General features: G+C 46.6%; 1 protein-coding gene across 18 annotated transcripts in view; it reads right to left on the bottom strand.

The window, feature by feature from the left end:
- SPRING1 (SREBF pathway regulator in golgi 1) overlaps positions 1-21,248 on the bottom strand; it is a 316,969-nt gene that overhangs the window by 197,882 nt on the left and 97,839 nt on the right. Inside the window, exon 6 of one of the 18 annotated variants that reach the window (XM_082416869.1) lies at positions 12,756-12,785. The exons of the other annotated variants lie outside the window; for them this stretch is intronic. Coding sequence (XP_082272995.1) covers positions 12,771-12,785 — 15 coding nt within the window. The 3' untranslated portion in view covers positions 12,756-12,770. Of the gene's footprint in view, positions 1-12,755; positions 12,786-21,248 lie in introns of those variants that run through there. 18 annotated transcript variants of the gene reach the window in all.

The following is a 21,248-nucleotide window of genomic DNA, read 5'->3' on the forward strand; positions in this document are numbered from 1 at the left end:
AATGGAATATTACTCAGCCATAAAAAGAAATGAAACTGAGTTATTTGTAGTGAGGTGGATGGACCTAGAGTCTGTCATACAGAGTGAAGTAAGTCAGAAAGAGAAAAACAAATACCGTATACTAACATATATATATGGAATTTAAAAAAAAATGGTACTGATGAACCTAGTGGCAGGGCAGGAATAATGATGTAGACATAGAGAATGGACTTGAGGACACAGCGGGGGGAGGGTGAAGCTGGGGCGAAGTGAGAGTAGCACTGACATATATACACTACCGAATGTAAAATAGTTAGCTAGTGGGAAGCAGCAGCATAGCACAGGGAGGTCAGCTCGGTGCTTTGCGATGACCTAGAGAGGTGGGATAGGGAGGGTGGGAGGGAGGCTCAGGAGGGAGGGGATATGGGGACATGTGTATGCATATGGCTGATTCGCTTTGTTGAATCAACAACAGAAACTAACACAGTATTGTGAAGCAATTATACTCCAATAAAGATCTATTAAACAAAAAAAGCAAACTATTTCATTGAAGTATACGTAATATACATATGATAAAAGTACACCAATCTGATGAATTTTTACAAAGTGAACACATCTTTCTAACTACCACCCAGGTTAAGATGTAGAACATTACCAACACCCCAAAAGTGTTCCTTGTGCTCCTCCCAGTTATCCCCACCCCCCCACCACCAAAGATAGCCACTAATTTTACTTCTGTCCTTATCATTTGTTTTGCTTGGTTGTAAGCTTTAGGTAAATTGAATCATACAGCACGTTCTTTCACTCAGTGATATGTGAGAGAGATCCCTCCATGCTATTGTGTGGGTTTGTCCAATTTCATTGCTATACAGTATTCTATACACAGTGTTGCAATTATCACATTGTAAGAATATGTCACACTTTATATATCTGTTCTGCTATTGATGATACTTGGGTTGTCTCCAGTTTGGGGCTTGCTATAGACTGAATGTTTGTGTCCCTCTAAAATTCTTATGTTGAAACCTAATCCCCACTGTGATGGTATTAAGGGGTGGGGTTTGGGGGAGGTAATTAGGTCATAAGGGTAGAGCCCTCATGAATGGAATTAGTGTCCTTATAAAACAGACCTAGAGAGATCTCTGTCCCTTCCACCATGTGAGGACACAGTGAGAAGATGGCCATCTATGAACCAGGAAGTGGACCCTCACTGGACACTAACTTGGCTGAAACTTTGATCTCGGACTTCCCAGCCTCCAGAACTGTGAGAAATAAATGTCTGTTGTTTATAAGACACTCAGTCTATGATATTCTGTTATAGCCGCCTGAATGGACTAAGACAGGGCTAATACAAATAATGCCACTATGAATATTCTTAGCCATGTCTTTTGGTGCACACATTTACTTATTGCTATTGAGCATATTCCTAGAGTACATGTGCTGCAACCGGTTTTTGTAAATACTGAATAAGTAACTTTCCAAAGCGGGTGTCCTAATCTGCCCTCCTATCTTAAGTATATGAGTGTTCCAGCAGCTCCCAGCATTGCCAACACTTGGTATTGACAGATTTCTTTCTTTGTAATTTTAGCCATTCTTGTATGTGTACGTGTAAAATTTATATACAGTAAAGCTAAAAAATGTTAGGTGTCCAGCTAAAAGCTTTTACTCATATAAAAATTCTTTGCGGTTTGAATCATATTCCCTTAATTACTAATGATGTTGACTCTTTGACAGGTTTATTGGCCCTTTGGATTCCTCTTTTATGAAAATCATATTCATATGTTTTGCTCATTTAAAAAAGAATGGATTGTTTTTCTTTTCCTTATTGATTTACGGGAGTTCTTGAAATACTCTGAGTATGAGTCCTCCGTTGATATCTTTATTCCAACTATCTTCTCCCACTCTGTGGTTTGCATTTTCATTGTCTTAATGGAGTCTTTTGATGAACAGAAGTTCTTAATTTTAATGAACAACTGATCAATTGTTTTTTCTGGTTCGTTGTGTGTGTGCCCTGTTTCAGAAATATTTGTTAAAGGAAAACTGTTTCTATACTCACAACACTTCTGAACCAAATGTGTTGGATTTTTTTCCCCCAAACCAACCAATTTTCCAATTTTGGGACACAAACTGGGTGTCCTATAATTTAATTCAATTCTGACACCAACTACACGCATTTAGCATCAAACTCCACAGGTTAAGGGCTCAGTCCCACAAGACTATCCCCAGTCAGACACCTGTCACAAGTAACGGTTGCCCCAGGTACCCATAATTCTGTCTGACTTGGCTAAAAAGTCAGGAGTTCCCACAACACCCACTCCCCACATTTGATAATTTGCTGGAACAGCTCACAAAATTCAGGGAAACATTTACTTATAAAGGATATAGATGAATAACCAGATGAAGAGGTACATAGGGTGAGATCTAGAAGGGTCACAATCACAGAAGCTTCTATCCCCATGGAGTAGGGATGCCCCACTCCCTGAAATATGATGTGTTCATCCACTCAGAAGCTCTCCAGAACCCACAGTTTAGGGATTTTTATGGAGGCTTCATCATATAGGCATGATTGGCTTTAAACTCAGTCTCCAGCCCCTCCCCTCTCCCCAGAGGATGTACAGTGGGTTTGAAAGTTCCAAGCCTCTAATCATGGCTTGATCTTTTTGATGACCAGCCTCCATCCTGAAGCTAACCAGGAGACCACGAAGAGTTACTTCATTAGAACAAAAGAACCTCCTATCACTCAGGAAATTCCAAGGGATTTAGGAGCTGTGTGTCAGGAAACAGACACAGAGTCCAATACATATGTCTTATTATGTCACATTTGCCTATCCTAAAGTCATGAAGACGTTCTCCTATGTTATCTCCTAGAAATGTTCTTGTTTTACCTTGCACATCTGAGTCTACAACCATCCTAATAATCTCAACCAGGAATGTTCAGGAGTAAACATTACCCACTGCAATATTTTCAGTCCCTTGTGTTCTTCCAGAATCTTGCCATTTGCCATCAAGAGGTAGAGTCTCTTTTCCCTTCTTTTCAACCTGGGCTGGCCCCTCTGACCGCCTCAACCAACAGAAGGCAGCAGAAGTGACAGCATGACTTCCAAGGATAGGTCACAGAAAGTGATATGGTTTCCACCTGGTTCTCTCTGTCTCAGGACATCTGCTTTGGGTCACCATGGCCACCATGTAAGATATCCAGCTGCCCTAAAGCCACCATGCTGGAGAGACCACATTGATATATAATATACACGCAAGGAGCCCAGCTGTTCCAGCCCCCAGCTGTACAAGTCTTCCCAATTCAGATGCCAGACATGAGCATGAAAACTTCTAGGTGACCCCCACCCTAGCCATAGGAGATACCCTGAGCTAGAACTGCCCAGTCAAGGGACCCATCTTTCCAGGCTCTAGCTTAGCACTAGTTTTACTGGGAGAACTAACCTGTGGACCGGAGTAGGCTGGTTTCCACCCCTGCTGTTTATTTCAGGGGTGTGTTTTCAAACCCCAAAGACAAAGGAAGCTTTGATTTTCCTTTTTCAAACCTCATTTCAATCTACTTAGTGTCTATGCAAATGGAAGAGCCCATTCATGAAAGGAGAAAGACTCCTGGAGATCAAACAGATGGGAAAGATGAGATAAGACATCCCCCTTGGATACTCTTGAAGGGTAGTGAAGTCTTGGTGTTCATCCAGAGAGATTAGCTGGGGATCACTTCACAAGCTTTGTTCAGAAAGATAAGACCCAAAGCAGGGCTGGGGGAACCCCTACCCCATCCAAAACTGGAATATGGCCGACTTCACAAAGAGATCTCCTTGCTCCAGAGTCCCTGTCACTCAGCTTCTGTTTCCAGCCCTCTAGCAGCTCACGTTAAAGAAAAAGCTCCTTCCAACTAGTACCCAGGGATTAACCAGGCCTCTGGGATCCAGTCCAAGGGAAACGGCCGGTTCTACTTCCTGGAGGTTTAAGTGGAGCAGGCAAATCAGCGTGATTGATTAATTAGCAGAACTGCATTTTTCACTTTTTAAACACACGTCTGACTTGCTAATAATGGCAATAACACCTACCTATATGCACAATCATATTACTTACTTGCTTATTCCCCACCCCCACCCCACCATACAAGTTACAGGAGATCAGAGAGCTGAGTCATCTGCTTCTCGCCACAGCCCCTGCACCCAGCCCAGTGGGCTCCAAGACTACTTCCTGAATGAATGGGTGAATGAACGAGTGAATGATAAATGATAATAGCAACCCTTCAGGGGCACCTGCTCCAGGCAGGCACTGTCCATTATTTCACGTCCTCCTTCAGCTTCCCTTGAGGGAAGGGTGGTTGTTTTGGTTTTATAGAGGTTAGGAGATTTGCCCAAAATTTCAGACTCACTAAGGGGCGGGATCCAGTTTCGAACCCAGCCCCTCTGACTCACACGCCATCCTCTTTAATACTAAGCACAATCTTGGCCACAGAGGGGCCTGGGAAAGACCGCCCACCCGTTTTCTCTTTCTTGGGTTAAGAGTGTTTTCACAAGGGCCTTGGAGACCAGAGTCTAAAACTCTAACCTGCTCTGCTGAGCCCAGACCCGGCCCCACAGCCCCGCCCGGAGCCTCTGGCTTAGGCCAGGGTTCCTGTCCCACTTCTGTGGCCTGGGAACTCAGGGCAAAGGGCAATTAAATTAACGGGGTCACGGAAAGAGGAGGAGGGTGAGAAGCTGGTGGCCAAATCCAGAAAGGGCAGATTTCAATTTGCATAATAATTTTGTTAGCAACAATAGGCATCCAGGACATCTATTTAAAGGCTGTAATGTTAATTTAATGGGAAAAAAACTAATACAATTCCCCCAGAATTTTTCAATTAAATTAATGTGATGGGCTTTAATGGATAGCTTAAGTAGAGAGCGCGAATAGGAGAAATATTGCATAAATTATACATACATTTATATATATGCTACCCATACATATAATCTCTCTGCTCTGAGGTTTTGACATATGAGAGGCCCTATGCTTAAATCTGGTAACCAGTTATAACTCTATTGCAAGTACAGTGACCCTTTTTTCATCCAAAGAAGGGGAGGGCTCCTCCCTGTGGGGTTTCTGCAAACCTCTTCCCTTCGACAACACACCAGGAGACTCGGGTCTTAAAGAAACAGAGGAGTCAACGAACGACAGGCCACGATAACACATACGTGCACAAAAAGTCAATGATATGAGAAATCTAGCCATGCAAAATCCTCTTCCTTGATCCCTGCTCCCTAAAGACATCTAACGGGACAGTAAATAAAATGGACTAGGTTTCAAGAACCACTTTGCTTTCTCAAGCATGAGTTCATTCACACGTCTCATTCAGTGAGTGTTTATTGAGTAGCCACTAAATGCTGGACACTGTTGTAGGCGCTTCCAGGAATGTTAGAGTGAACAATCAGACGTGACCCCTGACTCACAAAAAAATCCAGGATGTGTTCGGGTAAGCTCTTCGTGCTTCCATTTCGTCACTTGTAAAATAAAGAGGATGACTGCAGAAGCCACGGGTCGGTGTCCAAGACGGTCCCCAATAATCTCACCGCCTGGTTTTCACACCTTTGTGTGGGACTCTCCCGCAATGAACAGTGGAACCAGTAGGATATTGCAGAAATGGAGTGAGACTGCTAAGCCAAGGTCATAAAGACATCGCAGGCTTCTCTTTCTTCTCTCTCTCTCTCCCTCTCTCAGCTCATTTGCTCTGAGGGAAGCCAGCCACCATGTTGTGAGGATGCTCAAGCAGCCCTAGGGGGACATCAATGTGGAGAGGAACTGAGGCCTCCTGCCATTGGCCAGCATCATCTTGCCAACAGCCATGTGAGTGAGTCACTTGGAGCAGGTCCTCCAGCCCCAGCCAAGCCTTCAGATGAGACTGCAGCCCCAGCTCTCACCCACTCCCTCTTGAGAGAGCAGGAGTCAGAACCACCTCGCTAACCATCTTCAGATTTCTGACCCACAGAAACTGTATGCGATGATAAATGTTTATTGTTGCTTTAAGCTTCTAAGTGTCAGAATAATCTGTAATGCACCAATAAATAGCCGACACAATATTCTCCCTTTTCAGCTGGCCTTGGGTGAAATCATGATGGAGGCAAAGTCGGTCCTCTTTTCAGGGTCTGCACCTGCTTCCCATTCACCTTTGTGCATCGCGTGCCCTTTCCTAAGGCCACACTCTCTGCTCCTTTGCTTAAGCTCTAAGCTGACGCACAGCCTCAAACCTTGACTGACCATTCTCAGAGGTATTTTCATTTTAATTAAAGTCTTTCGAATATCAAAAAGGATTTCAGACCCTAAGAAACGAAGGTCTCCAGGTGAAATCTCAGGAAACCAAGGAGCTGTTAGGTGATGGGAGCTCTTAGGGATCCTCACATCACTTCTCCCAGGGTCCCATGCTTTTTACTCAATTTTGGCAGCCAAAACAGAAAGGGCACACAAGTGCCTAACACTGACTCATTTCCAGTTTTTAGCATCAATCTTTGTTTCCGTGGGCAACTTGTCTCCTTCACAGGCTATGATGCTTCATGAATTGCTGATACAAAAGATAAATAGCTAAGTGAGGTTTCCATTGATTCAACTCCAAAATGGACCAGCAGTGAGCATCATTGAAGTTCTGGCCACACCAGTCCACAGAGGTGGCTGTGAACTTGCAGGGAGCCCCAGATGGAGTCTTGGCTCGTGCATGAACACAAGTGAGTCCATGCATCTCTCTGAGCCCATTTTCTCTTTCGTAAAGTGGGGATATTAATAGCTGTCTCACGCGGGTAGGAGGGAGCCTGGCACGTAGGAGGAGCTGAACGCACACTGCTCTTGTACAGCGCCCCGTGGAGAGCGTGGCAGAGGCAGCGGGAAAGAGCCTTTCCGCTCAGCATCCAGCAAACTATCTCACTGAACCTCACAAGAGCTGACACCTAAGTGAGACGGTGGGTCTGCTGTGCTTGATGGTGAGCACTCTCTGACTGGCAAGCTGGACTGCAGAGGGCTGCCCAGCTACCAACAGCTCTGCTGCCCGCCACTGCAGGTGGTCCCTCTGGGCTGTTTCCCAAGAGGGTTCCCCTCTGAGACTGACTGCTGAGTTGGCCCCTTTCCCGGGAGGCATGAGGGCAAGAGCAAGGGGAGTAGGGAAGCCAGAGTTCCACAGGGCAGAGTGCTATGCTCTCCCTGTTGGGATCGACTCCATCGGAAGTGGAGGCAGGCTGAGTCTCTCCATCGGGCAGCACATTTAGGAAAGTCACGGCAGGGCTGTCTCCAGGGCATCAGACCCAGGATGCCTGGGTCCTTCTCCTGGTTTGTACCAGCCAGGGTAAGAGAGCTGCCACTCTACAGAGCCGGAAGGATGTGATTTGAGGATTACCCCAGCCATCGCCACTACCGTATGGATAAAGTCTGTCTACAGGAAGAGAGAGGGGGGCACACAGCTCCGACTTCTTAACCGTTTCCTTCTCGTTTTGAGCAGGCAGCTGGGTCCTTGTCCTCTGCAGCACGGTTCATTACTGTCCGTGATGATCAACAGTAGAATCAGGATGAAATTCACTAGGCAAATGAGCACTAACACCTTGTCTTGTAAATGTAAGTGACCAGGTTGTGTTACAGAAATCAGACAGGTAGCCAGACAATGAAAGGATCAGTGAGTTTTTTGCCCTTGATAGGAGTTGCTCTTTGCAGTGGAGGCTGTGACAGAGTGATGATCATGATAGCACCTGTCAACTCACCTCTCCATCCATGCATCCATACATCAACTTGTTCACCTATCCATTCATCCATTCATGCATCCACCCATGCATCAATGCATCAGTCAATTGATCCATCCAGCCAGCCAGCCAGCCATCCACCCATCTATTCATCTATCCACCACCTATTCATGTGTCTATCCATCCATTTATCCATGTGTCCATCCACCTATGCATCCATCCATCCATCCTCACATCCATCGATCCATCCACACAACCATACAATCATTCACTAATTCATTCAGCAAAATTTTATGGAGTACCTAGGACATCCGTGGACCTATGAGAGATTCCCAATTCAATGTGCATTTACTGAGAGCCTACTCTGTGCCTGCTGTACTACATACTGATTTGCAAAGGGGAATAAACCAGGGCCCTTCAAGGAGTTTACAGTCTGGTTATGGGTGGGGGATAGAAAAGTAAACATCCATTAGAGTGAAAAGAGTCTAGAGAAACACAGAGGAGACCACAGAGCCCATGGTTCAAATTGGCCCGCAGCAGTGGGAATGGGGCTGCCCAGAGCCTTTTAGTCTCCACCCAATCACCACTGTAAGTAACTGTGTATTTGCTGAATAGTCAGCAAAGGGGCAGCAGAGATAACCCACCACTGTGTTTCACCTGACTAGCACCTTTGAGGAGAATGAGTACACTCCCATTCTCAGACATCGTGGTTCAGGTGGAGCTGACCCCACTCACCTGCTCCAGGTCTGGCCAAGCAGAGAACCAAATACTCTTGGCTATAGGAATAGGTTCTGGGGTGTGGGCAGCAAGCCCTCCTCAGGACCTTGGTGGGGGCCTGGCGAAAGGGAAGACTGTCCTTTCAGCGCTGGTGAGTCTGGAGCTGCCAGAACCCATGCTTCCCACCACGGAGCAAGTGTGTCTGAAAATGATGCCAACACAAGGGAAGAAGGACCGAGAGGAGGAGACAGGGAGGACGAGGACAGCATTGTTTGGCCTCCTGGATCCAGCTGTGCCTCCTCTGATACATGAGCCAATAAATTCTTCTTATGGCTTCAACAGTCTACGGTGGTTTCTATCACATACAACCTAGAGTCCCAGAGAACACACTTGGGAACATTCAGAAATAAGACCCGTGTCCATAGGAGTAGGAACTGCTCCATCAGGTAGCTTTGCTTGCATGTTGGGAGATAAAGCAGTGGAATGGTAGGTGGGTGGATGGGTGGGTGGATGAGTTGATGAATTGATGAATGCTGTCTTGATCACCAGTCAGTCGCAGCCTCATATATAAAGAGCAGCTCCTATCGAGGACAGACAGGGTTCAATGACTCTCTTCTCCAGGAGAGCGGTGACCTAGATTTTCGTTTTAGCCCTGCCCCTAATCTGCTGTGTGATCTTGAGCTAGTGACTGTCTCTCTCTGGGCCTCAGATGCCTCAACTGCAAAGTGAAGGAACTATATGAGATCCACGTTTCTTGAAACATAATCAGAAGAACAGTAGTCTTTTGAAATGAAATGGAAAAAGTATTTACATATATGTATGCTTAGGAACTGTGATGAGTTAAATTGTGTCCCCACCCCCACCCCCCAGCCAAAGAAACACTGAAGTCTTAATCTGCAGACTTTCAGAGTGTTCCCTTATTTGGAAATAGAGTAATTGTAATTAGCTAAAATAAAATCACAGTGGAGTAGAGGAGGCCCCTAGTCCAGTATGACTGGGGTCCTTATAAGACGACAGCCATGTGAAGACAGACACACAGAAAGGCCTTATGGTGATGAAGGCAGAGATCACAGGGATGTAGCTGCAGGCGAAGGAATACCAAAGATTGCCAGAGACTGCCGGAAGCTACGAAGAAGCAAGGAAGGGTCTGTCTCTAGAGACTTCATGGCTCTGCTGCCATCCTGGTTTCAAACTCCTAGCCTCCAGAACTGTAAGACAACAAACTTCTGTTGTTTTAAGCCCCCCAGTTCATGGTGCTTTGTTATGGCCGCCCTAGGGCCCTGCTAAAGGAGTCAGGACATCTGCTAATTCTGTACGGTGCACCCCCTCAGAGACCACCAGTCATAATCTTGCATTAAAAGCTCTAAGAAGGGGCTTCCCTGGTGGCACGGTGGTTGGGAATCCGCCTGCCAGTGCAGGGGACACAGGTTCCAGCCCTGGTCCGGGAAGATCCCACATGCTGCTGAGCAACTAAGCCCGTGCACCACAACTACTGAGCCTGTGCTCTAGAGCCCGCGAGCCACAGCTGAGCCCATGCGCCACAACTACTGAAGCCTGCGTGCCTGGAGCCCGTGCTCCACAACAGGAGAAGCCACCGCAATGAGAAGCCCGCTCACCGCAATGAAGAGTAGCCCCCGCTTGCCGCAACTAGAGAAAGCCGGCGCGCAGCAACAAAGACCCAACGCAGCCAAAAATAAATAAATAAATAAATAAATAAATAAATAAAAATTTTAAAAGAAAAAAAAAAGCTCTAAGAAGTCCTCCAGAAAAGACTCACTTAAACGCATCTAATCCAGCATTTCCACGACCTCTTTGATTACTGCTAAGATTTGATGATCTCTAAGATCTGTTCCAACTGTGACTTTGAGGGATTGCTCTTAAGTTAATCATCTCAAAAGGAGAAGACGGGGCTTCCCTGGTGGCGCAGTGGTTGAGAGTCTGCCTGCCAATGCAGGGGACACGGGTTCGAGCCCTGGTCTGGGAAGTTCCCACATGCCACGGAGCAACTAGGCCCGTGAGCCACAATTACTGAGCCTGCGCATCTGGGGCTTGTGCTCCACAACAAGAGAGGCCGTGATAGTGAGAGGCCGGCGCACTGTGATGAAGAGTGGTCCCCACTTGCCATAACTGGAGAGAGCCCTCGCACAGAAATGAAGACCCAACACAGCCATAAATAAATAAATAAATAAATGGATTATCACGTTAAAAAAAAAAAAAAAAAAAAAGAAGACGTGGGTAGGAAGGGGTCAGACAGGGAATGTGGATAGGTCGAGTCAAACTTTCATCCTTTTTATATTTTAATTTTTTAAAGAATCCATGTATGTGGTTTAAAAATACTCAAACAGTAAAAAAAAAAAAAAGCTGTACAATGAAAATAAATCTCTCTTCCACACCTCTCCCCCAGGCCTTCACAAGACACGGCTCCCCACTCTCTTATTTATTCATCCGAAGATAATTCTATGCATATATAAGCACATATATAGATATGCTCCTTGTTTTGCACAAATGGTAGTCTACTATATTGATTGTTTTCCACAGTGCTTTTTTTTTAACTTAACATATCCTACAGATTTCTGCATCAGCAGATACAGAGCAGGGTTTCTCAGTCGTGGCACCACTGGTACTGTGGGCTGCGTAACTCTTCACTGTGGGGCCTGTGCCATGCATTGTAGGACGTGTAGCAGCAGCCCTGGCCTCCACCCCTTACATGCCAGTAGTGCTGCCCCTCCCCCTTCAGTTGTGACAACCAAAAATGTCTCCAGACTTGGACAAATGTCCTCCTGGGGGTAAAGCTGACCAGAGTGAGAACTACTGTTATAAATCTACCTCATTCTTCCAATTGCCATCCAGTCTTCTGCTGCATAATTTACTCACTCAGTCCCTTTCTGGAGGCCACTTAGGTTGTTTCTGGTCTTTGGTTAGTATAAACAACGTTATAATGAATATTCTTGCACATGTGTCTTTGGCCCAAAAACACAAGTTTAACTGTTGGCTAAATCTGTAAGACGTTGTCTTGTTCACCACTCAGTAAATATTGGTTAAGTAAACATATGAATAGAAGGAGAAGAATGGGAACTGGGAGCTTCCAATTCCCATCTTTTCCACTAAGTGGGGTAAATGCTGCCTATGGTTGGAGGAAATGAGGCCAAGGCAGAGAGAGAAACAGCACCAAGAGAGGGAGTTCTCATCTAAGCCCCTTGATCCAGTCATGCCTGAAGCCAGATCCTCCTGGATTTGCCCGTTCTGTGAGTTAATGTATTTTCTTTATGGCTTAAGCCTGTTTGAGTTGGGGTTTTGTACCCTATAACTAAAAGACTCCTGGGTGTCAACAGAAGCAACAGGAGTACCTCCAAGAATCCTGTCCTGACCCAACCCTCTTCTCTGGGCTCCTACAGACCCTGTGCTGTGTGCACTCAGTCAAGTACTTCCTCTGTGAGAATCACTGTCCCCTCACGGGTCTCCTCACCCCTCTGTCCACAGCCCTTGCCCAGACTGGCTGCTCAGAAGGCTCTGCTGGATGAATGAGTGTGAGTACCATATGACTTGCAGCCTCAACGCCTCCGCTAAGTGAGGGCTCAATAAATCCATGCAAGGAGCCTTCTGGCAGCAGAAGAATCCTCTTAACTCAATTCTGGAAGCTCTGCCAAGGGAGCAAAACAATACCCGCTCCAGGGCACGAGGCTGTGCAGGGAGGAAGGGGTACCTAGGGGTGAGGGGCTGCCTTCCAGGAATCTTCGCTGTCCTGAGCCACTCACTGGACGTCACTGGGCAAATGGCCCAATGGCCCCTGAGGTCTCTGACTGCGCTTAAACTTTCCACTCACTTCCAGAACAGGTTTGGCTTCACTGGGAACCATCCTGCTTCGGCAAATCATGCCCCACCTGCTGCAAACAAAGTACACCATTTATGTCATCAATGTTTATAAAGTGCTCTGAGTGTCTTGGACAAGAGCCTCCACACAAGCACAAAGCTTTACAGGCCAGCAGAAAGGACTAGAATCTCCTTCAACAGCTTTCAATCTGTAAAGTGGCCCAAACCCATGCCAGTTCATGCAAGAGGATCCCGAAAGATCGAAAGACCAAGGAGGGAGGAAAGCAACAAGCATGAGTGCTAAGTGCTAGGCGCGTTCACACACATTCCATATTGTTAAATGAGCACCTACTGTGTGCCAGGCACTGGTCTAAGCGTTGGTCTAGGTGTTCAGCAGTGAACAAAAGCATTCATTCTAGTGGGGGTGGGGCAGGCAAAGAAAGAAAGGAGTCATTTCAACTACAAATAAATGTTATAAAGAAAAGAGAACAGGGACTTTCCCGGAGGTCCAGTAGTTAAGACGCCTTGCTTCCACTGCAGGGGTCATGGGTTCAATCCCTGGTCAGGGAACTAAGATTGCACAAGCTGTGTGGCATGGCCAAAAAAAAAAGAGAGAGAACAGTGAGGATGGGATAAAGAAGGTCTCTGGAGAGGTGCTCCTTGAGGCTGGGAAATCACTTCTGTCACCTGCTCGATCCCCACAAGCACTGGACATCACTGTCCCCATTTTATGAAAGAGGAGGCTGCAGGTAAGACAGCACAGTGGCCTGCCACAGTCAAACAGACAGTTAGAGCACGCTGTATTAAGGGTACCTGGGATTCGTTTTCAGCAGGTTTGATAAGACACTCAGACACAGAAATGACTGTCATGAAGTAAGAAGTGTATTGTACTCATAGATCCCTAGAAACAGGAGGCAGGGCCCAACATGCAGGGTCACATGGGGAAGCACCAGGGTCAGTCAGGAGGCAGAGGCAGTAAGGGAAAAATACAGGCAAGAACTTTTATTGTGGTTTCTCCTGGAAGGAACGGGTGAGGCAGGGTAAACAGGCTCAAGAGGAGCTAGTTTGAATAATCTTAGCGAGATCTTGGGCATGGGGGCTGTGCCCAAGTTGTGTGTCCTGCGGTGATTAGGGCAGGTAGACAGTGGCTCAGAGGGTGAGAGCCCCATAAAGAAGAGGGTTGGAGATGTGAGCTTTGGATTGGTTGGTCTGCATTTGAAAGGCGTGCTTCCTGGCTAGTTGTTCACTATCTCTAGGAACTGGCTAAGCCCAGGAGGAGCAGTCCCTCCCTGGGTAGCAAGGTTCCAAGATGTTCAAAGCATCAGAATATAGAAAATAAGACACAGTTAATACACAGACTCAACCTGGGGCTCAAGCTGCTCCCTTGGCTGCCCACAGGCACTGCAGGGACCAAGACCCTACTAAAAGGGACTCTCCACCTGTGGGAAGGATGCAACAGGTTGGGTTCAGCTACATATGGAAAGAGCAGTGTTGCTCTCGTGTCACTTAGACACTATCTTGGCATGGGCTCATTAATCCTCATAATCCTGCAGGCAGAAGGGTAAAACGAGATAGAGAGAGGCTCTTAAATTGTGAAGCTGATGAAAAGGAAAATGAGTTTGTGCTGGGATGCCCAAGAATTGTTTTATTTTCTTATAAATTCTGCCCCATTTCAATTCAGAGCTTTTTGTCAAGAGCAAAGGACAGAGGAGGTGGTGTCCTTGATTAAAACAACACAAATACTGTTTTCAAAAATGTAGCTGGCTGGTGCCCATGTTGTTTTAATTTGCTGGGACCAGATTGTCCAGCCCTCGTGGATTTGATCCCAGGCAGGCTCGTTTGACTTATTCAGAGAAAAACTCTATTTTCAGCCACAAACTGTACCCCTCACCCTGGCCAAATATGTTGCAATCCTTGCTAACAGTTCCTGTCCAGGAATCCCAAGCCCACCTTCTGGATCCCATCTCCAGATGCTACTCGCATGTCCTCCACATGCCACTGACCCCACAGCTGGTCTAGGTTTACCCTCAGAGTAAAAACAGGAAAAGGTACGAGCATATGGTAGGTACTCCATAATTGTTTGCTGAGTGAATGAGTGAGCAGTTGGATGGATGGATGGATGAACAGGTGGATGGATGGATGGATGGATGGATGAGTGGTGGATGGATGGATTCATGGATGGATGGATACATGGATGGGTAGATAGATGGATGGATGAATGAGTGGATGGATGGGTGGATGCATGCATGCATTTTCTTTAGCCATTCATTCATTGATGGCTTTGGGCTTTAGGCTTGGTTCAAGTTCTACCAGGCTGCTAAAAAGAATTTTCTCTCTCTTTTCCAGTGAAATGTTTCTCCCCATATTGACTAGAACAGCTCTCTCTCTTTTTTAAAGGGGCTACCTCCTTCCTCAAGAAAATAAAAATAGAACTACCATATGACCCAGCAATCTCACTGCTGGTTATAAATCCAAAGGAAATGAAATCAGAATCTTGAAGAGATATCTGAACTTCCATGGTCACTGAAGCATTATTCACAACAGCCATGATATGGAAACAACCTAAGTGTTCACTGACAGATCAATATCTAAAGAAAACGTGGCATATTTACACAAAGGAATATTATTAGGTCATAAAAAAGGAGATCCTGCCATTTGCAACAACAAGAAGACATTATGCTAAGTGAAATAAGACAGACACAGAAGCACAAATATTGCATGGTATCACTTATGTGTGGAATCTAAAAACGTCACTCTTGCAGAAGCACAGAGTAGAACGGTGGCTGCCAGGGCAGGCTGGGGAGTACAAGAAACGGGGACGTGTTGGTCAAAGGGTACTAACTTACAGTTTGAAGATGAGTAAGTTCTGGGAATCTATTTAATAATACTGCTGGTTAATAGTACTGAATTGCATACTTGAAATTTGCTAAGAATGTAGATCTTAAGTGTTCTCACCACACACACAAAATCGTTAACTATGGAAAGTAAAAATAGAAGAATCCACCTCTGTTTCTTTCATTTTATTCTTTTCTCTTACTTTATGCCTTCAAACAAGCCTGGCAGCACGGAGAACACAGGGAGCTCATGAGGACAGTCTCTCCTTTAAAAATGACCATGATCTCACTCCTCCTCCCACCCCCATGGAAACTGGAGCACGGCTCAAGGAGACCTGCTGTCACAGGATCCTGCTTATGGGCACAAAAGCTGGGAAATTTCAGAGCCAGTCTGGGCCAGGGGAGGCCAGAGCTCGTGAGCTGGGCTTAAATGATTCTTCCAGACTGCAGAGAAGAGAGTGGCCTGCCCGCAGGCCAGCCTGCCCAGCAGCAAACAGGAAATCCCAGAATTTATAGATGACCCCGTTACAAGGCAAATGTTTTGGAACAAATTGTTCTTCTTTTTAAATCCTTGTTTTCCACAAGTTTTTCTTTCTGGATTCCCCCCTCCTTTCCACCTTCCCGCTGTCCTTGTTAAACCGGGGCCACAGCGCCACCTGCTGCCTGACATGGGCAGCAGGACTCCACTGGGTCCGGCTCTGGGTCCTGTCCCCAGCTCCCCTGCCCTACAATGAATGGGTGGGAGAGTGGCTTTCTGGCTCCTGTCCCGAGAGTTTGTGCTTAAGATCACGTACCAAGCGCAAGAGAACTGTTCCTGTGGTTCCTATGTGACCTGAAGACTTGCAGCAAACTCTCCCCACCGCACGTCCTTTGGGAGAGCCAAGACTGGCGGAAAAAGCAAGTCATGTGGCATCACCGTCCAAGGCCAGGTCTCCACTCCCCGCACACCAGCTGTGCCAGCTTTGGCCAATCACGTCAACCCAAGGAGCCTTGATTTCTTCTGGACTCAACTGCAGCTACTTCGCCAGGTGGTGTGGGAAACATAGGTGCACATGCCTGGCCCACAGAAGATGCTTCATTAACATTGGTCTCCTATTTGGAGTGTTGCTCATTGGGAGGGAACAGCCTGGAGAGTCTTAGAGGAAAAGGCTGGACCTCAGAAAATTGGCATGTCTCTCTCCTTACAAGACTGAGCGCTCCACACAAGCACACCACACCAGGGAACACGATGAGCCTCAGCAGAGCCCCCACTTGTGAGCTGAGCGACCCTGGATGGGTTGCTTTTCCCTCTTCAGTCTCAGTTTCCTCCCCTGTATCTGGGACAGTAGTTGTACCCATACCACAAAGCTTGCTCTGAGCATTGAAATGAAGGCACATCCAGAATTTAGCAGAGGGACTTGCAGGTAGTAAAATCCCCCACGACCCTAGCTATAATCGTCATTATGAGACGAACACGGTGCCTGACACATACTAAGCATTCAGTAAATGAATGAATGAAAACATCAGAGGATAGAAGGCAGAAGACTTTGATTAGTTATAGACCAGGCACCAACGTGCAATGAGACACTAAATGTCACTGTGCCTCATCCTCCTAATCCAGAAACGTTTCTTTATTGAGTATAGGACCCTCTGCCCGGGACCTCAGTTTTTCCACCTGTCAGATGGGCATGACATCCATCCTCCCTTTTCCTCAGAGATACAAAGGGGATCTGTCCAGGGGTGTGTGTGAAACTGCTTTGAAAAGTTTAAAGAGTGCAGGAAGGAAGGAAGGCCTTATTTTCACTTAGAGTGGTTCCATGTGCCTGGTGGCTTCACCCTCATCCTCCAAGGATTCCTGGGGTTCTCTGGGGTATGTGGGATTTCTCTTGACACAAAGTGGTAGCCATATCCCTAAGCCCTGACTCACTGCGGGGGCGGGGGGGGGGGTTCAGATGAGTTTTATACTATTTACAAAGGCTGGGCTAAGTAACTCTTTTGCTACTGACACAAGTTGAATACACTCCAAGAAGTGAGTTCCCTCTCTAGGAAAGCTCTTTCTCTAACCCAGAGAGAGAGAATAATACACAGCACGTCTCCAATATGGCGACTAGTTGGAGTGATTCATGGCAGGTGGATCAGGTGACATCAGGAAGCAAGGCTGGGGACACCTTGGGCACCACGATGGAGAGTCCCAAGCTAGTTTGGAGGGCCCTAGGGAGCCACAGAGGATTCATAGGCAAGGGAGGAACATGTCCAGAAAGAGAATTCAGGCAGCTGCATGAGGGATAAATTACAGCAAGGACTACACAGTTCCTTCCATGCCATGTGGCCTAGAGGTAGGATAATCAACCATCCTGGATCACCCAGGACAGAGGGAGTTCCTGGGACACGGGATCTTCAGTTTTAAAACTAGGAAAGTCCCTGGGACTTCCCCGTGGTCCAGTGATTAAGACTCTGCACTTCCAATGCAGGGGGCACGGGTTTGATCCCTGGTCCAGGAACTAAGATCCCACATACCATGCAGAACAGCCAAAAAATAATAAATAAATCAAATTAGTAAGTAAACATTAAAAAAAAAAAACTAGGGAAGTCCCGGGACAAGTTGGTCACCCTAATTCAGTGCAAATAGCATCTCCTGGAGTTGTGCAATACTGATTCCAACTCCTGCCCTATAAGGCATGCTTTCCCCCACCTCCTCACCTGCTCTCACAGATAACCTGTCTCCTGTCCCTCAGTTCTATTCTGCCGAGCAACGACTAGTTTATTGAATTAATACATAGGGATGGATTGCATGCTTATCCCTTCTAGGTAATCTCTGTGCATTTAAACAAAGGCCTCCTGGAGACAGTGTTTAATCCAGTGGAGTGACTCTAACCATAAACATTTTTAACCCAGGCGAGGTGGGGAAGACTTAGGGGCAGTAAGAGGGGGGTTGCCTGCATCACATCCCCCACATCCTGTCAGCCGCTATCTAGTTTACCTTGCACAGAGCCAGCTCTGTCGTCCTGGCTTTCCATTCACCCTCCTCCCCTGCCAAGCAAGCCTGCAGGAGCCTGGCCTGCTTAAATATTCTGTAAATAATGCTGACTACAGAACTTTATAGATAGACTCACAGAATCATAGCAATAGGATCACAGAATGTCAGAGTAGAAACAGATGCTAGACATCATAGAGTCCAGGGTCAGAAAATACACTGCACTCATACTGCCACTTCCCCCTGCCAAGCCCATGGCAGACATCGCTAATCAATCATGACACTGTCTAGCTGAGCTTGTTTGTAGCCTTAGAATCCTTCGAGGCATTCCAGGAAGCAACTACCAATTAACTCAGATCTACTAATAATAGCTAAGGTTTATTGAATACATTTACTGTATTCCTTTTCCCACACCCTTTCTCACTAGTACCACTTGAATCACTAATTGTTTGCCAGGCCCTTTATATCAGGGTTTCTCAATCACAGCACAGCTGATATTTGGGCTGGATAATTCTTGGTTGTGGGGGGCTGCCCCATGCATCCCTGGCCTCTATGCACTAGATGCCGGTAGCACTGCCCCCCGCCCCAGTCATGACAACCAAAACTGTCTCCAGGCATTGCCAAACGTCCCGGGGTGGGAGGGATGGGGGACAAAGTCGTTTCTGGTTGATAACTATTTGTTTATAGATTTTCTTTGATCTTCATAACTCCTCTGGATTTTTATTTTACAGATGAAGAAACCAAGGCCAAGAAAGGGCCCGAGACTAGTTGGTGACAAAAGCAGGATGCAGGGCCCAAATTCTCCTCCAAGGGCTCTTCCTCCTCCAGCCATTCGGGAAATTCCGTTCAGCTCATTGTCTTTGGCTGCAAATTCCCGGGGGAAGGAATGGAACCTGCAAGGCTGAGAAAAACCAGATGCCTAATCGATGCTCCTGCATTTGACAAGGGGCTGGAGGTGGATGGGGCCTGATGCCGCATGGCAAACATCTCAGGCTCTTCTCCCCTGAAAATGGCTCTGGGTGCAGAGGCAGCCCCGGGGAGAGGCTATCTGGGAGCCTGTGATGCTTGAAGTGGCACGGAGGCTGTTCGAGAAGAGGCAGCACTATTACTAATAATACCCTCCTTCCCGTGAACGTTGACAGGGCTCTCCCCACTCCATGGGAAGCACAAGAACTCTGGCTTTGCCCCCAGAGATTTGGGATTGAAATCCTGACAGTTTGGACATACAGCCCGTGGGCAATGTTTCCCTTCTCCGGGGCCTGTGTCTGTGCCAAGAATTCCTAACAAAGGGGGGGCAATTAATTAATTTTAAAAACCCTTAAAAAAAAGGCTCATGCAACTGACTGGTAAGAAACTGTCCATTTTTCTCCTTGGTAGCGATCAAAATGTCGTGAGTTTCTACACACGTATTTCACAGACGTTCCATAAATCCTCTCACGGTGCTTCTTCCCTATAAGTAAGGTCCCCTGGGAGGTCATTGAGTTTCTTCACTACATGTATTCAAGAGAAAATTGGATGTAACACTTAGAGAAGGCAGCGGTCAGGGGAGGAGGGGGGGAGTGGGGTTGGGTGGTGGAGGGTGTCTGAGGAGAGAGTATAGACTGAAAGTTCAGGGCCAAGGACAGCGACACCCCTTGTCTTGGAAATTCCTGACATTTCCAAACCATCTTTGGCTTCTAGTGCACAAACAATCTCTTTGTGCTATCTTTTTATCCCTTTTACGTATCTATTTCTGACTACAAAAGTAATACTTTTTTTGCACAAAATCTGAAAGGGGAGAGGAAAGTAGAAAGAAACAAAACAGGACTCCCCCCCACCCCCCAAAAAAAACCCACCTCGGATCCCAAGGTTTCTTGCTTTGTTCTGTTTTGTTTTGAAGATTTTCCTGGGCAGTTTGATAGCATCATTTCAGCCACGGGGGTCCCACTTTCAGTGTGTGTGACAGTCACCCAGGGAGCTTGTTAAAACTGCAGAATCCCCAAGCCTGTACTCCCAAGGGTGGGGGGTTGTAGGTCAGGGGTGGGTCCCACAGATCTGCGTTTTAATAAAACCCTTGCTTGACTCTGATGTGGGCGGACATTGGACCACACTTTGAGAAATAATGAGTTTCAGGTTTTTCAGACCCTCGGCAAATCAGAGATGCGAAAATCCAGATTTTAAACAAAAATCGGGGTGGGGGGGCGAGGATTTGTTTTCTGGAAGGGCTTGGCTTAAATAGGCATTTCCCTTAGTGCCGTTAACATATGATTCCGTTCACACTCGGTGATTCAGCGACGCAGCCAGGACTTCATCTGCGGCACTCTGGGCCAATACGGCAAAACGCCACCTTTTTACAGAGCAGCGGTGACACCCATCTGCTCAAATAAATTAACGTTTCCATCTCAAATAACTCATTTGGCTGGATCATCAAGGTTACACGCCAACTCAGAGAGGGGAGGAGGTGATGCAGGGGATGGGTGGTGGGCAGGAGAGGCATTTTGCAATGTATAAATTGCAACACCGCTGCATTTTTATAGCCAAAGGGTGGGGGGGAGGTGAACACAGTTATAGTGTAAATCACAGGCACCCGGTTACTGTCTCCTTCCATAATTCCCACTGATGCCTTGGGGTAGGTCATAGCCAGGGCTGTATCAGCTGATGGGTACAGAGAGCTGGGGCCGATGTTCCTGTGCAAGATACTCTGTGGAATATGCGTGAGCATGTGTGTGTGCACACGTGCATGTGTGTGCATGTGTGTGTGTTTTGGGGGGACAGTATCAAGAAGTGGGGATTGTTCTAGACAATAAGATCAAGAAGTTCAGTGAAGGGCACAGAGTACGTAGTGGAAAGGTATTTCTTTTCTTTTTTTTTAACTTTGTACTTTGAAATAAATTTAGAGTTGAAGAAAAGGTTCAAAAATAGTACAGAGATTTCCCGTATATGCTTCACCCAGCTTTCTCTACTGTTAACATCTTACACAACTATTGCACAATGAGCCAAACCAGGAAACTAACATTGGCACATCACAGTTAATTAACCTACAGGTCCTATTCCCATTTCACTAGTTTTTCCACTCATGTCTTTTTTCTGGTGAGCGGGTACTTTCAAGTCAGAGAGATTTGGGTATGAATCCCAGCTCTGTCACCGTGAAACTGCCCAAGCCCTACCAGCTCTCGGAGCCCTGGTTTCTTCCCCATAAAATGGGAGATGACCATCTCCACCTAATAGCATCCTGGTGACGACTGCACGCAAAACTGTGTGTCCAAAGCTCGGCGCGGAAGT

This window comes from Balaenoptera physalus, assembly GCF_965194825.1.
Source record: "Balaenoptera physalus genome assembly, chromosome: 12".
In the NCBI taxonomy this organism is placed as follows: domain Eukaryota; kingdom Metazoa; phylum Chordata; class Mammalia; order Artiodactyla; family Balaenopteridae; genus Balaenoptera; species Balaenoptera physalus.